Here is a 17,821-nt window from a genome sequence, read left to right on the forward strand (position 1 = left end):
CAATGGTGGATCTCTTTGTTTTCCGGCGCTTCATCAACAAGCATGTAAATGTCATGATCCCAGAATATCATTAAAGTTATTAATTGTAATATGGAAACACTAGCTTCAAACATATCTTTCATTTTGATCCCGGGCCTAAACCGACTGGAATGAAAGTTATGCGAAGATGCCGCCATGGCATACAAACAATAATAACTGTATTCATATCCATAATGTCGGTGAAGTTTGGTGTTGTTACATGGCTGGTGGACGAGTATGCTTTGATTAGAATGGAATAAGCAGTCACCTGGCGAGTGTACTTTCTCCGTCACCCTGAATCGCTGTTCTTCCTAAATCACTGGCTGCCATGACATAAAAGATACTAAATAATCAGAACATATTCCGGTCTAATCTTTGCTAAAAAAACAAAACATATCAATCGTAATCCTCTGCCAAAAAACACAAATGCAACCCGCCAGCCCTTTTTCATATCCATTCTCTTTGAGCCCGATTCGTGTTCACTTCATAGGAATTATATTTCACCTCTTTTTTAACTTTTTTACTCGGATCTTTTTATGGGAATTTTCTCATGGTCCTAGCTTAGAGTTCAGTGCCCAGACCCGCTGTCATTCTGCACTGCCGTGTCGTACTTTCTCCTGGCCCCGCTGTCACTGACTTCTTGATCAAACACACTATCTTGACGCTTCTAAATTCAATACTTGTACAGGACAATTGTGCTAGTGTACTAGGCAACTAAAGACACATAGCACTCTCACACTCAGATAAGAGAAGACCAATCGATGTGAAGGATTGGTTGAATTGCGCAATAAATGAGGCTTTGTAATATCCATTATCATCCTACATTACTGTATTACCCATTCCGGAGTGTTTTCGTTGAGCTCATGAGCTTCGGCTCCGTTTCTCAGTGGCTTGGAATCAATGGCAGCCATGTATCTTGCCACACCTCCTACGGGTGGCTCTCTGGAGTCCCTCCAACCACGTGGGCTCAATTCTCGGACGGTTTCTCTTTGGCGGGTAATCATTTATTTTGATGCATTGGAATATTGATTCTTTGACAAGCAGGCCTTAAAAATGAAGACGATCCATCTTTGAGATTTCTCGTTCCACATAGCTTAGGATCAGGATCTGACAGAGAAGATCATTATTCTTATTGTAAGTGTTCTTCCAAGCATGTTAATCTTGCGAAGTGTGAACTGGAATGTTTTGGTCTTATAAGCAATTCAGAACACTTTGTTTCTTATTCCAATGTCATCCAAGAGTCTTGAATACCTTTGTTTAGTAAGCATGCACTTACATGTGAACCTGATCTGAACTGTTAATTCACCTAAAAGTCACTCCTCTCGCATTTTAGACCTGGAAACGGCTCTCGAGATGCCAACGGAGCATTTGTTATATGATCATAACAGTTTTAGCCGTGATCGTCCTCTATTCCTACATGATGCGAGATGAAGCCATGCGGATTCCAGACCTCACTCAATACGATCCCAAAGCTCCTGAGATGCCTCTTTCCGCCGTATTGGATGACGATACTCGAGTGAGATTCATTAAATTTCCTTGACGAGTAACCCAAATGTTTGATTATGGTCTTCCTATGATCAAGCAAAAGAAGGCGTTGAACAAAGTGGAACGGGTCCACAATGCCATTCAAGTCCCCGTGGACGAGAAACAAAACATGGCCCAAGAGGCAGTCGACGATTATCATGGCGATGATGATGATAATGAAGGAGTGGACGCACCCGAAGAAAACGGCAACGATAGCAATCAGGCGGGCGAGGACAAAGACGATGATGATCCACATAATGGCCAGCAGGCGAAATCTCTCAAGTTCGAAGGACCTCAGAATGAACGGCAAAAAGCTGTGGTCGAGGCCTTCCAACACGCGTGGAAAGGCTATCGCACCTATGCTTGGGGTCACGATCACCTGCGACCCATTTCGAAATCGGCCCAGAACTGGTTCGGTCTGGGCTTGACCATCGTGGACTCGTTGGACACAATGTGGATCATGAATTTGCAAAGCGAGTTCCGGGAAGCCCGAGATTGGGTGGAAAGCACGTTAGATTTCGGGGTGAACAAGGATGTCAACTTTTTCGAGACCACGATTCGTGTTCTTGGGGGTCTTCTGGGAGCGTTCCATCTGAGTGGAGACGCCATGTTCGTGGACAAGGCCAAGGACTTGGGTGATCGTCTCATGGGCGCGTTCTCATCTCCCACGGGCATTCCATATTCGGACGTCAATCTCAGGTTTGAGTCTAGGAAAGAGACAGATAAATTGACCAATTGATGAATGAGCCGGATTGTTTTACTTTGGGAACCAGGTCCAGTCGAGGTCATGTCCCCCAATGGAGCTCGGATAGTAGCACATCTGAGGTGTCCACGATTCAATTGGAGTTTCGAGATTTGTCTCGATGCACGGGTATCAACACGTACGAAGATGCGGCGGAGAATGTGTCCAAGAAAATCCACGATCTTCCAAAAACGGAAGGATTGGTCCCGATCTTCATCAACGCAAACACGGGTAAGATGGATATGGTCATTTCTTCGTATATTTTATTTTTCACACTTTCACTTGATCATGCAATAAGATGACATGTGATGAATCAAACTAATCATCAATGCGTTAAGTTGTAAATTTAAACAAGAAATACATTCAAAAGAGGTCGCTGAAATTATTTTTGATATTCAGTGTAATTCTTTTTTTTTGGTTTGGTTTCTTTTTTTACGGGCTTTTCTAACCAGCACTATTAAAATGAAAGGTTATGATTCGTCTATTTATTAACTTTGAATCTTTACACGATATTTGGTGTACCAAATAGTTTGAATTGGCAGATCGAGCTAGTCCTTGAAAGTAGGGTTGATCTGGAATGCTACTTAAGAATTTGTCCAAGTCTGATTTGAAAGATGCTTTTGGGAGAGTAAGGCCTACGAATTCCCTAAAAAAATATTAGAGGGAAGCAAATTAAACAACGAAGGAGCCCGAGAAAGAAGAGATGTGGACTTCATTGTTTTAACTAGCCTGGATTCTCGAGGGCTTGAAGGGGCTCTCAAAACGCACATTAAGCCTCTACGGTCACTTAGAATTGACCCTAAATTCTCTGGTACATTTCTTTTTCCTGTTATATTGTGGTGACTTCAGAGGAAAGGTTGATCAATTTTTTTTATCTTATTTTAAATGCATTCTTTAAATCGACAGAAAGCCAACTTATTTTCATTATTATTATTTGCTATTCGATTATTTTAGTGAGAAATCGTACAGGTACACAAAAATTGTTTCTACTGGTTTAGGAGTTATTACACGTATTGGCGTCATGGGCGATCAGATTAGTTCCCATCATAATTTAACCATTCACTTGTAAAAACGCCTACCCCTTTTCATCGATTAAGGTTCATAACGTCACCAATGAGACATGAGAAAAAAACCCCACAAATTTCGACCATTGATACTAGATTTTCCAGTATCCTTGATGACATAACTATTGTATAGCCATTACACAACTGAAATATTCCTCCTAGGGAAGTTTCGTGCCCAATCCACCATTACCTTGGGAGCCAGAGGTGATTCTTACTATGAGTACTTGTTAAAGCAGTGGATCCAAACGGGCAAAACGCAGGAATACCTCAAACAAGATTACGTGACCTCCATACAAGGTGTAAGTATAAAACCTGCACTCTTCTCAGATGAATGAATAGATAATACATGGTCTAGTTGCTGACTCAATTACCACATCAGAGACATCCATTTATTCATGTCTGATACGTGCTGCTTTCAGATGAATCATCGCTTAGCCAAACGAACCGTGCCCAACAATCTATTGTACTTCGGGGAAATCCTTAGCGGTGGACGCTCCTTCAAGCCTAAAATGGATGAATTGGTAAAATGAATGCCGGCCATTCTCAATTGATCTTGAGCTTGCCCCTCACCGACATTTTTAAAAATCTCTTTAGACATGCTTCCTTCCGGGAACCTTAGCCCTTGGAGTGCACAATGGCTTGTCCAAAGATCACCTTGTAATTGCTGAAGAATTAGCCTATACTTGTTACTTGACCTTTGCCCGCCAACCCACGCATTTGGCCGCGGAAATCACCTACTTCAATTCGGATTCGGCCTCGCAAATGGATTTTTATGTCAAATCCAACGACGCACATTATTTGCTTCGCCCAGAGACCATCGAAGGCCTCTATTACCTCTATTACTTCACGGGCAACACCACCTACCAGGATTGGGGTTGGAAGATCTTCCAGGTTTGATAGATTGCCTTCATTGAACCTTTTTGATAGAGATAACTGTTAAGATCGGGGGGCTGTTACAGGGTATCGAGAAATACACCAAAGTGAGGAATGGGTATACTACCATTGGTAATGTGAAAAATGCCGTGGATATTAGACCCAAGGATATGATGGAGTCCTACTTCCTTGGCGAAACTCTCAAATATTTATACCTCCTCTTTGCTGACCGCCATGAGATTGATCTCGATCGATGGGTTTTCAACACGGAGGCCCATCCATTGCCTATAAGGTCGTACTAGAAGAACAATGCTATCCAAACAATTGTCTCATGTCACATCCAGTAACATATTCATTTTGGCTTTCTATTTTTCAAGCATGTCCTCTCTGTGATATTTGTCAATTCAGGCGGTTTAATTCGCAAATAAATTCGTACTGAAGTCCCAATCAAACTCCTGTCCTTCCTTCTTAGGAGCTCATTTGATACTCTAATCAGTCTTAACTTACTTGCACTATAAGCTTACAACCCTAGGTTAAACTCGCCTTGGATCAAAATATCCCTGATGCTACAGAATGAAGATCTTGCTTGCCTCTCCAGCATTAACATTCGTACAACAGGCTTGAATGCTGCCAACGAAGCAGAAATGATAGTGTCAAGCTTTGCGCTATTTGAGAGCAAATTATTACCAACGTCACATTATGGAAGAAGAATACAAGACAATTTCTGTCTGTTTCCTAGGTCTAAGTCATTCATCTATGGGCTTATCTTAATTTGATCGCGCCTTGGAAGTCAAAAGCCGAAACCGCCTTTCTGGAATTCGTAGGACTGATTGCCAGGGGTATCAGAAATGGTCACAGCTCGATAATGAACTCCTATTTCGGACGGAGTGAGTTTGAGCAATCGGTGGTATTGCTGAACGCATGGCCGTCAATTCCAAGACCTTGGGACTCTATAGAGACTGGCAACGAGATTGAGTTATTTCTTCACAACATAGCCCCCGAATTCTGCTCGTGTCTTTGATCCTCCCGTAGAATGCCAAACATGTGCTAGATTTTCTTACGGATAGTTCTATTGCATCGCCATCAATAAGATGGCGAATTAAATCCCTTTCAATGGGACCAATGCGTGCATTTTGCCCACTGCAATCTACTATCATCTCATCTTCACGGAGACGAGATGGCAGCCAAGAGGCCTAAAACTTGGGGCCCTAATTTGAAAAGTAAGAATCGAGCGTGGGAATCTGACGCCAACCTAGTTACAATAAACTTGAGCTAACCCAAAAACATGATGAGATTGAATCTGATTAGATATCAACGTGTCAAAAGGAGGCCTTGTTTCAATATTGGTTGTATCTCGCAAATGCTCAAATCTCGAGAAGATTTCCAAATTGTGCTTGATAAGTTTGTGAACAATGAAATGCGTATGTTGAGGGGTAAAGGTAGTGGCAAGTAAATCTCCCGAACGGAAAAGATAAGATTTTTCCCACGCCACGTCAATGAGACTTCGAAGACAAAAAGTTATCTGGCAACTTGAGGTCAAGGATCTAAACTCATCCAACAATACCATCCTTATTTGGACAAAATGAGATGGAATGCACAAAATCTGTCGGTCAAGAAGTATCATCGTGCAAACAACTTGACCAAGGATGTCGATAAATTGATGCTTGATGGGAACGAGCTTCAATCAAACTTTTTGACTTGCACTCTGGAAGATGAACAAGAAGAAGCCACCACCACCACCTCAAACCCTCGTTTTCCAAGTCGTTAAGCTCTGACTCTGCTCTGCCCATGGAACCTGGCCCTTCCCTCGATATTTGTCTGGATGGAGGAACTCGCCAACCGGCAAGCGATAACACAGGTGGTGGATGAATTTCAGTGGAGATGGCTTTGAACTCACTATGGACATCCTCAACCGAAAAGGGTCCCTTGTCAAGCTAGTGATTGAACCCGCTTGGACTGAAGACGACAAAGACCCGGGTCGAAGAAACCCAAAACCAGAGCTCTGGCGAGATGACGCTCTGACAGAGTTTTGGGCGAGTTGGACTACCTCAAGCCTCCCTCTAGATACTAGCTTCGCTTAGCTTCGCTTTGGGCTTGGCAGCAACTTCGGTAAGATCTTGTTCTTGCTGGATAGAGTTCACGGCTTGCGAGCTGCATACAACTTCTTCCTCTCGGCCAGAAGAAAAGAAGCCTGACTGAAGCGCAAATCCAGGGGGAGGACTAGGTTGACTGGTCGCCTATCCGATACCGCCAATGCTGTGTGTGCGGATGGAAAGGTGATACTAAAGAATTACTGGAAGGACGGGTGCATCCTGCGCCCTGAGATCGAGAACGAAGAGCAGCTGTATCAGCGGATAAGGGTTGGGAAGCACATCGAGGCTCAGTAGAGTGCGATCTTCCAGGGCTGGAGGAAAGGAGTTCTCCAGGGGAGAATAGTGGGACCTCAGTGAATTTTTATTTATAAAAAGAACGTTCTCTGCTTAATGCTGACTAATATGAAGAATGGGCGTTAATGTACCTAAGAAGAAGTTTATTGTGTGAAGGAACCATGGCCAGCTTGCAAAGACTAGATGATCAGAAGGTCCAGGCGCTTGATAACCTTGGAACTGATCTAAAGTGTCTTGAAGAGCATAAACCTGTGGTGGTTCAGGAGGACGATGAAGAAGCTCTTTCTCCAGCCAGTTCAATCGGGTCTTCGGCATCTGCCTCTGCAATGTCCATGTCAGATGGATCACCGGTCCCATCTCCTGGTACTCTCTCGGATGTCGATAGTGAGTCCCTGACCAGTGAATCAATGTCGGTTGCATCGTCTGTGTCAGGTGCGTCTTCCGTGGAAAGTGTCTCTTCGAGAAAACGTAATTTTACCCAACCCAATGACAACGAGCCTCTCCAATTCAAATATGCCCGCACAATACCGAACTTGAAGACCACTGTACCTAAAGCGACCCATCGCTCAGAATTCGACACCCAGATCCAGAGTCGCTTTCAAAACGCCGTGGAGAAGGGCGATCCTGGGGAAATCAATCAGATTCTCCAACTTCATTCCCATAGCATTGATCTCAACAAGTACAACGAGGAAGGTCGAACACCCTTGCAGCATTTTGTCATGTCCGGCCATTTGGGTTTGGTCAAACTCATGATCCAGTTCGGGGCTGATTCACGTCTACGGACAAAAGAAGGATGGTCGAACCTTCATATTGCCTCATTTGCAGGTCACACCCATATCATGTCATACATTTTGAGGAGTGGCAAACGGTAGCCGGACCTTCATAATAACTCCTGATGAGATATCAGATGTGATAATGTTATCTTCATCCTTCAGCGCCCTACGTTAAGATTCATTCAGCAATTGAGTTGATTCTCTTTACTTGACTTAAAACATGTGTCAGACCTGTGCCATGTGCCGATATTGCATTTGTATTCAAAAACTGATCTTGGATCCATGGAGAGATGTCACCATCCCAGCTATGGGTTGGCAGAAAACCAACCCGTAACTCATGAACCAATATCAACACTTGAACGTAATATAAATGTTACAACTTATCAACTTGTCTCGTTCAAAATATACCACTTATTCTAAGCATATTTTACGATTCAAATTTATCTACCCCCTTATTGTTTAGCATTCAAGCGACAGTCGATCTGATATACATAAGGTCATATAAAACGAGATCGAGATCGTACAGTAGGCATATTGGCATCAGCCCACAAGGGTGTAATCACGTGAGGAATTTTTGACTTTGGTGCCATGTCCGGGGAAGAAAAGCTCAGGCTGTTCGTTGACTGTTGGAGACCACGTGTCGTGTTTCTTGGAAAAAAAATCAAGATTCCCCCTCCAGATTAACCAAGATTGATCATTTACGCCAAGGGAAGAATCTCGGTACCGTAGGAGGTCAAAAAATCAATCTTCTCTTAGATTTTTACTCTCTAAAAATTCGAGTGGATGTTGCGATAGCTAGTCCAAACTTCAGCTTATTTCTCAAGGTAAAGAGGGCTAGGGAGGAAGGGAGCAGCCAGAAATGACCCGCCAAAGGGGATGAGGGCTAAGGGAAGAGAAGGTGGGGCGTTCTTAAGGGAGCAGTACTCTCCTCTTTCCCCCCCCCTTCTCCTCGAGCAGACGAGTGGATGGAGCTCCATCCAGGTTGAAAGAACTCGTCTTCTTTGGCACTGACGCGCTCAGGAACCCTCACAACCTGTCTCAAGGATGCTCATTGGGACGCCTTCTATTCCGATTGAGCAAACTGTGAGCCGAAACTATGTGCGCTTATTGTTGTTTTGAAACTCTAACCACTGCTGGGAAACGGAGTGCTACGACGCGCTATAACCCTTGCTTGCTTGCTTGCTTCTGGATTCCCTCCAAAAGACAAAAATCTTTTGGATGTGAAGAGAATTTTTCTCTTAGCCACCAAAATCCCGGAAAACCTGCTCCTTTGTGAACTATTCCAGGTTGTTGGGAATTTTCTCGACTCAGATTGACGCCGACCAGTAAGCACAAGACGGGTGGCATTTGGATATTGTTTGATCGTGCTTAAAAATTGGGCACTCTTTTAACCATGGTTTAATCTTCCACACACGTTTTATGTTTCTAGTTCCATCATGTTGAGAAGCTCCAAAGCTGACAAGAATTCTTTGAGCTAAAAGGAATTCATGCACCCGTGCGATTGATGATTGAGCATAATGGACACGGTGTGGAATTTGGGAGTGATATTTGTGTCGATAAAAGATCGTGCTTGAGGCCATGGTGGACATCATACACAAAAGAAATTATTTCAAGCCAAATGCCCCTCTTTATAAGCGAATTTAGAGGGTGCTATTGTTCGTTCGACTTGGAAAACTTGAACTATGAGGGATATTTTTTATCATGAAGCATGGACCTTGCCTTTTCAAAGCAATTGCCTTGGACGGGGGGTGACAGGAAATTGATTTCATTCTGCAAGTCAAGTTTCCCCAGAAACCCATTTCCTCTGGAATCGTCGTCGTCGACTCTTTTGGGTGGGCAAACAATATCTATATCCCAAATGAGCCAGCATAATCAAAATTCACAAAATGAAGAGACTCCATCCATTGTTCGGGCACATATGGACAGAAGGGAATGATTCTCAAGAAATATGAGCTCTTGGAATACAATTTGGACCAGGATTCGTTGGGAGATCGAAATTAGATCTCCTCCTACAAGATCAGAGTTTGGTCACTTTTCAACTTACAAGACACCCGACTTGTTTCCCATATTGCAACGGAGTGAACTCAAAACTGGTTTCTACATTTTATGCCTTGACAATTGTTTCACCTCTTGTTGCCAGAGCTGTTTACGCCTTCTGCACACGTGACCTAGAGTACCAGGGGATAGGAATATACAACAAGTTTTGGAAAAGTGAGAATGAAGTACATAGCAGATCTCTGCCCGGCGTTTGTTCTTTGTGTCAGTCTCTCTTGAATGAATTTTTCTTTTCCTCCTGAGGTTCAACTCGTTTAGCTCCCAGGTGAAATCCAAGGCATTATCTCGACTTAAGTGCACCGACCCGGCCAAGTCAATCTGTAGGTTTAAGTTTTTTCCCACGGACTCCTCTATTTTTTTTCTTTGTTGGAGAATAAGGATGTATTTACATTACATCATCACTTACTGACTCTCTCGCTATCTCACCTCCTTTGCATATCCAAAACTTTACTAGAAACTGCTGATTGAGAATGAGCTGTTTGAGCTGACTTAAAGCATCGTTTCATTCCCACGGCCAAACCTGAAACGATCCGTTGAGCAACCATTTTCTACAATCGACCCATTGTGAATGTTCCTCTGGATTTCAAGCCAACCACCAAGTGCCTAGTGAGGTAGCTAACAGTCAGGTAGGCACCAAGCAACCATCACTTGGCCGCGAGCAAAGACGAGAACATCGCTTCTGGGCTTCTTTACCTTTTTACTTCTCTACCGTCTTGGACGCGTCCCGAACTTCCACTGTTTTGTCAATCTCTTTCAGTTGAAATTGATCCCTCCGGATGGCATCCTTGACGAGAGCAATGTGATGAGAGTGGGTTCGTCTCCTTGGTCTCTCGCTCGCCAATGATTCGAAAGAGATCTTCTGATGACAGACGAATAATGGGTTGATTGGATGGAGTTATCGAGGGATATAATTGGTGACTTTGGACTGGAAAACGGGTTCGAGCACTGCCTGTCAAGTGTGTTCAAAATCTCGTTGAAATACCTTTGAACCTCGGCCTATTTGGACAATTACTAAAGTTCAATCCTAACAATGAGAGATAGTTGGTTGTCCTTGGAGAAGTTGTCGGAGATATCTTGGACATGAAAATTGAAAACTGAATCTCTAGCCGAACAGCTGGTAACTTGTGGAATTAAACAAAATATGTTAGTCATCCAGGGCAAAAAAGTCAGTTTTTCCCTTCCAACCCAATGATTACAAGAATACCCATCCAGGAGGTTGGGCGGTGCGGTTATTTTTGCCCGTCAACCCAAATCACCCTTGTATTCGTGGTGGTGGGGTGGGTTTAGCCGAGGACGCAAAAGTGAAGCTTAGGTTGACAGCTAAATTTAGCCTATAATTAAACCATTTGAAACCATTGGAGAACCAACTTTGAAGACTTGTCTGTTTTATTCTTGTGATATGTTCTCGAAACCTTTGAGTTCTATGGCTTATAGACCTATCTTCATACTATCTAGGATCCTTTTAAATCTAATTTCTGGGTTGCATAGATTGAAGAGATATTATAACAGAGCCTGGAGGGCATTTCAATGAAAAACCACTTTGCATGTTTCTGAAGCCTGCTTTTTCCCCTTGGCCACGAAGAATTCTGCTTAATTTTCTAGACACTACCCTGTAATTTTAAGTTGACCCTTAGCCTTCCATTTCTTTGCAATCACACTGTTGTGAAACATGTTTAATCCTAAATATTGTTTCTCTCACAATATGCTTCATGTAAGAATAGGACGATAATGAAAAATAAGTCCCCCCAGCTTCTTTGAGCACTGAACGTACAAATACGGTTCAACGTACATTTTTCTGACAGTGTGATGAGAGTGTCTGCGATTTAATACTCTGAGGAGAAGGATCCGCAATAATTCTACCATCTTACGCATCCCAAGCATCTTTAAAGATCTTTCTTCCCCCAACTTCTCTGCTACCGTATTAAGCACATGGGTCAAAGACTCAAAAACCATCATCGTAAATGATGGCGAATTCAGACACCAGGATTAGATGCTAATCTCACATAGCAATATTCCGCCCAAAAAATGGATCGACCTTTAAGTCGATGACAAGGGCAATATGCATGCATATAATTGAATATCGTTCCCAAGTTTGGCTTTTTAGACCCGAGTGTAATGGTGACAAACACTGATTGCATTTCCACAGGTAATCTGTGGATTTTTTGTTCTAGTGATACAGAGTGATGACGAAGGTTGAAGGGCTCAATGTCCGAGCGGCAATGATCTTTCCCACGCTCCTGTTTTTCATGAAAGGCGTCTTAGAGAATCCCCATCAACAAGCAAGTGAGCCAGTCAAGCAGCCAGCAAGACCAACAAGAACAACCAAGCCAGTAATACGTAAAGAAATACGTACGAGTACCTAGAGGACGTCCTATACATGAGAGCAGGCCGCACAATTCTACCTGAGTGCTCAGATTCTTCTTTGTGGTGGCCCCAAAGCCTTGGTTACCCGGTCTGGTACAATTGGTTTGGGGGGCTTCAGCCAGGGAAATCGTCGTCTCGTCTCACCCGTCTCACCACGGTGGTCAAAAAGCCCTATCAAGTATTGAGAGAAATATCATAACAGTCTTCTGCCTCGCAAAAACATAAGGAGTAATTTTGGCATGATTGATTTATTGAAAACTGGCTCAAATTAATCGCATTTATAGCTAATAACTATCAAGATTTGTTATGATATGACTGTTAGCCTTCAAAAGGGCTTTTGACCCACTGTGGCAGTCGTCTCACTAGACGAGAGGGGTAAGCTGAACATGGAAGAATCCAGCTAAAGTTGTTTCGAAATTCTCAGCGAAGGCACCCCTCAGCTCGATCTACTTGGATGTTGGTGTTTTCGAGAGAAATGCCCATTTCCAATTCCATCGAGGGAGTTCTCATGAGAAAAGAGGCTTTTTCACAAGATGGCTGATAGGTTCGGAACTGCAATGTGGATCACACACAATATTGAGATATAATAGGCACAACCATATTGGGTAATAATTGTGATCTTGGACTCATCGACAGACCTGAGATCACTGAGCTTTGCATAGATTTATAACGAGTGATTTGCTCAGGATCTAAATGAAATGAGTCATAAATTACGATATTGACCACAGCTACACGGCGGGCCATTTAAATTTGTCGCCATTGTGAAGCTCCAAAGTCTTGGTCGGTACGTCAACGGTGAAAATGATAATTTTAAGAAAGTGAGCTATACTTCAAGTAAGTTTAGATACGGAAGATCTCGGCTTTAGCTTAATTCTCCTCTGCAGTATCGTATGAAAACCCCAGATTCAATATGAAGCCATGTTGAAAATATTTTTTTTTGTAGATTATTGACCTTTTTTTAAAATGCCCTTCAGGATATTCCCAGTCATCAGAAAACTTTTGGATGACTTTGATTGCGACTATGGGACTGTGGGCAACCGAAAAATCTACAAAACTTCCCGAAAAGCATTGTTTGCTTAACTTAGTTCAAAATTATCCAAGACAAAGACAACTAGAAATATGGCCTGCGAACGAGCTTCCCTCCAAATCAGCCTGCTCTTGGTCAAAGCAAACCTGAGCCACTTTTCGAAGTAAAGTAATAAAGTAAGAAACGTAGATCTCCTCAACTAAAGGTAAGCCATTTTTTATCATTTACTTGTGTGATATCGCACCCCAAATATGATAGGTAGGAACCTAAGTATATTTCGTCGTATTATATGTAAGTACATAGTGGTCAACATATATAGATAGATACTAACCCCGGCAGGACTGTACTCGATGATCTGATCCCGATGGTCGTTCTCGATCCAATGGTAGCGCAATCGGGATCTCTGTTCATTATTCTTGGTATTGAGGTTCTGACGGGATTGGGATTGAGAGTAGGTTGCGTCGTTTTCCTGTTCTTGTTGCGTGGCTGGTTCCGATGTATCAACTTGTAAAGTGGATCGTTTCAAAGTTTTGTTGTCAAAACCTATGTAGCTGACCAAGAGCAAGCCGAAAATTCGAATTTTATGTATTGTTGACAAAATGAATTTTATCATGTCTCCTGAGTTCCGTAAACATAGGTTTGGGCTCAAATTTGCCAAGTCCATCTATTCAACAAGATCTTGTGGTCGTATGGAGTGCTCATTTGGAGCACTCCATTTTTCCTTCCGTTCGCAGTCCACATCTCTAGAAGTCCGTGGCTTATTATAATGGCATTTCACTTTCAACATTTTGACCCTGTTGCCTTGACGTGGAATGCCCCATTGACCATCTTCTTGTCACTGATTGACGTTTTCCATCTGGGCCTGAGTAACAGCTTCTACAGAGGGTGTTTTTGCACTATGGACAATGATGATCTGCTGCAATTTTTCTTTGATCATCAAAGACATTGTGTTCCTCTGATGGCCAACGTTATTGCTTCAAATCCAAGTGTTTCGTTGTTAGTCTTCGAAAGATTGGATGCCAATACCTCCAAGGTTTTTGCTGATATGATCTTGATTTTGTTTTGAAGGCAGTTTTCTTTGTATGGATACCAGCCACCTCTTCTCATTTGGGCAAAGCATTTCGTGACCTCGCAAATTTTGAATGAAATCACTCAACATCTTTTTGCCTACCAACATCTTAAGACTTAGTAATGCCAAACCTTGGATGAGCCTCAATGCTAAATTATACCACCCACGTCATGCGGAGAGTCTTTATGAGATTTCTAATGCCAATGATACAGGGCTATTCTCCCTATTGAATAGTTGTTGTATCGTCAATGAATAATATCAACAAATAAGCCAAATATTAAAGAATATTCCCTATATACATCAATACATTACTGCACAAAAGTGCCGTAATACCAAGGGGAGAGGAACTTTAGCCTGCAATATAGTTTGATAGGAATCTCCATGATAAATTAATTCTGGTATAGTCGAGCGGTCTAATGAGCAGCGCAAGCAACGTAAGAATTCTCTCCCCTGGTGTCGTGAATTCGAACTCCGGTGCCGGAAGTAATCCATAACTACAATCCCTTCACTAATTCAAATGGCGGATATGATGGTTAAAAAATTTTGGTTTCTGGCTTCATGGTATTCTAGTCCACATAAAACAACAAAATGTTTCAAAAACCTATCCGATAGAAATTGGGACCTCATTTAATTAGTCCTAATTAAAAAGTATAATATCATCTGTTTAACCACCATTACTTGGTGTATTGGATTTAATAGTCCAATTTTCATCATTTTTAGAACCAAAATGCCCGTCGTATGATATACGTAGATACAATTCGGTTTCCAATATCACCAAAGTAAAAGACCATTTTTCACTTTTTGCATGATCTCAAAATAGCTCAGAATTATATATAATCGTATCTAAAACTCTCCAAAAAGGCATTTAAAGGAAAGTCTTCGAGAAAAGTTGTATGGATTGAATTTAAAATTTAAGTGAATGCGTAAAGAAGTGTAACGGCAATCTCCACCATGTTAAACTCCGCCACAGTGAATTCCACCAAAATTTATATCTGCCAACATTGAACTCCTCCACAGTAAACTCCGCCATAGTGAACTTCGCCAACGGCAATCTCCGCCATGGTAAATTCCTTCAACGGCAATCTCCACCATGATAAACTCGGCCAACGGCAATCTCCGCCATGATAAACGCCGCCAACGGCAATCTCCGCCATGTTAGACACCACCATGTTAAACTCCGTCCCAGTGAATTCCTCCACAGAGGTAATCTCCTCCAAAGTGAATTCTGCCATTGATAATGCTGTTGATAGCCTTCACAATTGACAAATCGTCCTAGTCATTCAAGATGATCTTTTGGGATCACGTTAGATCACGTGGGACCGACCCATCCTTCCATCTGCCTCAGGTTCTTTTGGGGGTATCTCTTCTCCGTCAAAATCTCCAACTCAACTTCCCAACTGTAATTCCTCTAATTGGGCTTGAGATCTTCTCTCATCATCAATGGCTCGTTCCAAGTTATTCTTGGCAATCTCAACTGCCCGATTGTTTGCATTTCTTGTTTCCTAGAGGCGTAAACGTTCTCCTTCCCGATATTGTTGAAGTTTAGTTCTTTACTTCCAAAGATCGTGCTTGGTTCCGCGGCTCTTGCTTCGACATGTTCCTGAACCAATGCCACCGATTTTGAGACCCAATTGGTCTCATACTTCAACTTTTGTTCCATTACCTCACGTTCCTCTTCTTCTCTCACATTGCCGAGGAAAGTGGTCATCAATGATGACAATTCATCCAATGTTGACTTCAATCGTTCTGCAAGGACTCTTAACCCCGTTCGTGATACTGGTGGAACAGCCGTTAGGTCCCTCTCCAGATTCGCAATTTGTCTAGTAATAGATCGCTTTTTTCCCGCTATGTCCACCTTGCATCCTTTTTGGTCAAATGACGAACTTTCTGGGAAGTTTGCCATGCTTGATATGCCACTAAGAGTCTTACAGTTGGAATTTGGAACTGTATTCACTCTTGTCCCGGTTTGGAAATTTGGATGAATCTCGACAATCAAGGATCCGGCTCGAAGGACCAAATAAAGCGTTGAAGATTTCTCTTCATCGCATACTCTTGTCTTACGACCCTTAATCAACGTGAGATATTAAAATTGTAACAAAGTATATTTCACACGACTTCTAAGGACACCCACTAATCACGACAGCATACTCTCAATGATTTTTTCTCATCTGGCCATCATACTAGAAAACTCGTTATTATAATTCAGGCCTAAAAGGCCAGGAAGAGTCGACATTGGGGCAGACGAGCAACCACAAACCCAGCCCGCGGTTTGATTCTGATATCGTCAGAGCAATCATATTTCCCGTATTCAAGCACGGCGACAACAATCTCTGCCTCCAAGTGGACTTCAATGAGGGGTTAAAAACTAGAGATGTAATGAGTCAAGAATTTTGGGGCTGGGCTGAGGTAAGAAGAAGGTGGCTCATTTTGAGCTGAGCTGGGTTGACAGTTTCCACCGCACGAGCTGGGCTGGGCAAAAAAACAGGTTTCGAGCTGAGCTGGGTTGATCGGGTTGATATTTTGAGTCAAGTCTGAGCTGGGCCAAATCCGAGCCAGCCCATGTCCGAGCTGGCTCATGATCGAGTTGACCCGACCCATGTCTGGGCTGAGCATGTCTGAGCAAGAAAAACCAATAGACCTATTGGCCAATCTAGTTTCTAGTTCTCGTGTCAAGTAGCACCACAAAATCGTCTTAATCCAAACTAGGTGTTTAAAAAGTGCAATCAAAGACAGAACATAGAGTTCCTTTTAGACGATGGTACCATTCAACGAAAAAAGAAAACAGTCTCACCTCGGACTTGCATTTATAGACGACAAGATAACCTCTCGAGTAAACTCATGCCAATGATATATATATATGTACTATTGACATGATTGAGACTTTTTGCTTCCCTTTCTTGAGCGCTTCAATAATTTGAATTTGATATGCTTTCACAACTCGTTCAACGTTTCAGTACCGAGTTCGCGTAAAGTTTTTGAAAAAAAGGAGGTACATGGCATGTTTTTGCCGTACAGACTTTTTAATCATCCCCCAAAATATATCTTTATGCGCATACAAGACATTTCGATTCAAACCAGTCTTTGCTTGTTTTTAATGTTCTTGATGAATGTATCTCTTCGAACTCTTTTGTGCAGTGTTTTATGGTCTTTTATGAAATCGTGACGCCAAAGTTTTGACAGTAGTTTCAATTTCTGATAAAATTGATAGCAAACTTTTTTTTCGTTTGAACTCCTAACTCAAGATTGATGCAACTAATAATGGAACTTTCAAACACCAAAATATATTATGATTTGTTTAGACTCGCAGCTTTCAACGTATCCATTTCCACCAGGCGTTTCAGTTAAGATTTATTCCTTTATATCACATACATAGATATCACATACTTGTCAAGAACTTTAGATTACAATGAGCATGATATGAAATAGTGTAGAGTTAAAGAGTTGATGGGTAAGGGCAGTCCTAGGTCAAGACATTCTTAATTAGTGTAAAAGATGGGGTGGTCTAGATTAAGGATCTCTTGTCTGATTCCGCCCTTGATGAAGTTGGGAAGCTAAAGGTGTTGGCCGTAGAGGAAGATTGGGGTGATGTAGATTGGGAAGAGTTAAAGGACTATCGGAACAGGAAGAATCCTGATGGGAAGTTCAGCACGTGTATTCGATGCTGACCCTGGCCTTGGTTTTTGCAGATTTGAGGTGATTGTTGAACGAAAAGTGAATGGAAAAGGTGAACCCGACAAAGTTCATGTTCTTGAATATTACAATCGGACTATTGTTTTCTGTGGAAAGAAGTGGGAGGCAGACAACCTTATGGAAAATCCTAGCCTTCGTTCAAATGACATTGGGAAGACTGCTTCGTGGTTCTCTCTGAATCCATTTTGCTAAAGGGTTACTTCTAAGTACAATCACGCTCCGTCGGCGATCTCCT

The 17,821-nt window shown here is 42.3% G+C and overlaps 2 protein-coding genes and 1 long non-coding RNA gene across 4 annotated transcripts; all 3 read left to right on the top strand.

Annotated features, from left to right (window-relative positions):
* The first annotated feature begins 410 nt into the window (after positions 1-410).
* LOC131887780 (endoplasmic reticulum mannosyl-oligosaccharide 1,2-alpha-mannosidase-like) lies at positions 411-4,673 on the top strand. Its single transcript, XM_059236473.1, has 8 exons — positions 411-1,014; positions 1,352-1,534; positions 1,601-2,241; positions 2,316-2,515; positions 3,511-3,647; positions 3,768-3,869; positions 3,943-4,239; positions 4,308-4,673. Exons 1-8 carry the CDS (start codon positions 919-921, stop codon positions 4,521-4,523), a joined length of 1,872 nt encoding a protein of 623 aa, XP_059092456.1. The 5' UTR covers positions 411-918; the 3' UTR covers positions 4,524-4,673.
* A 1,721-nt stretch (positions 4,674-6,394) lies between these two features.
* Positions 6,395-7,804, top strand: LOC131888904 (serine/threonine-protein phosphatase 6 regulatory ankyrin repeat subunit C-like). Its single transcript, XM_059237853.1, has one exon. It carries the CDS (start codon positions 6,734-6,736, stop codon positions 7,478-7,480), a length of 747 nt encoding a protein of 248 aa, XP_059093836.1. The 5' UTR covers positions 6,395-6,733; the 3' UTR covers positions 7,481-7,804.
* Positions 7,805-8,356: 552 nt separating this feature from the next.
* Positions 8,357-11,984, top strand: LOC131888905 (uncharacterized). Of its 2 annotated transcripts, none has more exons than XR_009374164.1 (3): positions 8,357-8,706; positions 8,811-10,062; positions 10,194-11,984. It is a non-coding gene; the product is annotated as an uncharacterized LOC131888905 (long non-coding RNA). The 2 variants fall into 2 exon arrangements; XR_009374163.1 differs by having other exon boundaries at positions 8,359-8,706; positions 8,811-9,756; positions 9,891-11,984.
* The last annotated feature ends 5,837 nt before the right edge of the window (positions 11,985-17,821 follow it).

The sequence above is a fragment of the Tigriopus californicus genome, chromosome 10 (genome assembly GCF_007210705.1).
Source record: "Tigriopus californicus strain San Diego chromosome 10, Tcal_SD_v2.1, whole genome shotgun sequence".
Classification (NCBI taxonomy): domain Eukaryota; kingdom Metazoa; phylum Arthropoda; class Copepoda; order Harpacticoida; family Harpacticidae; genus Tigriopus; species Tigriopus californicus.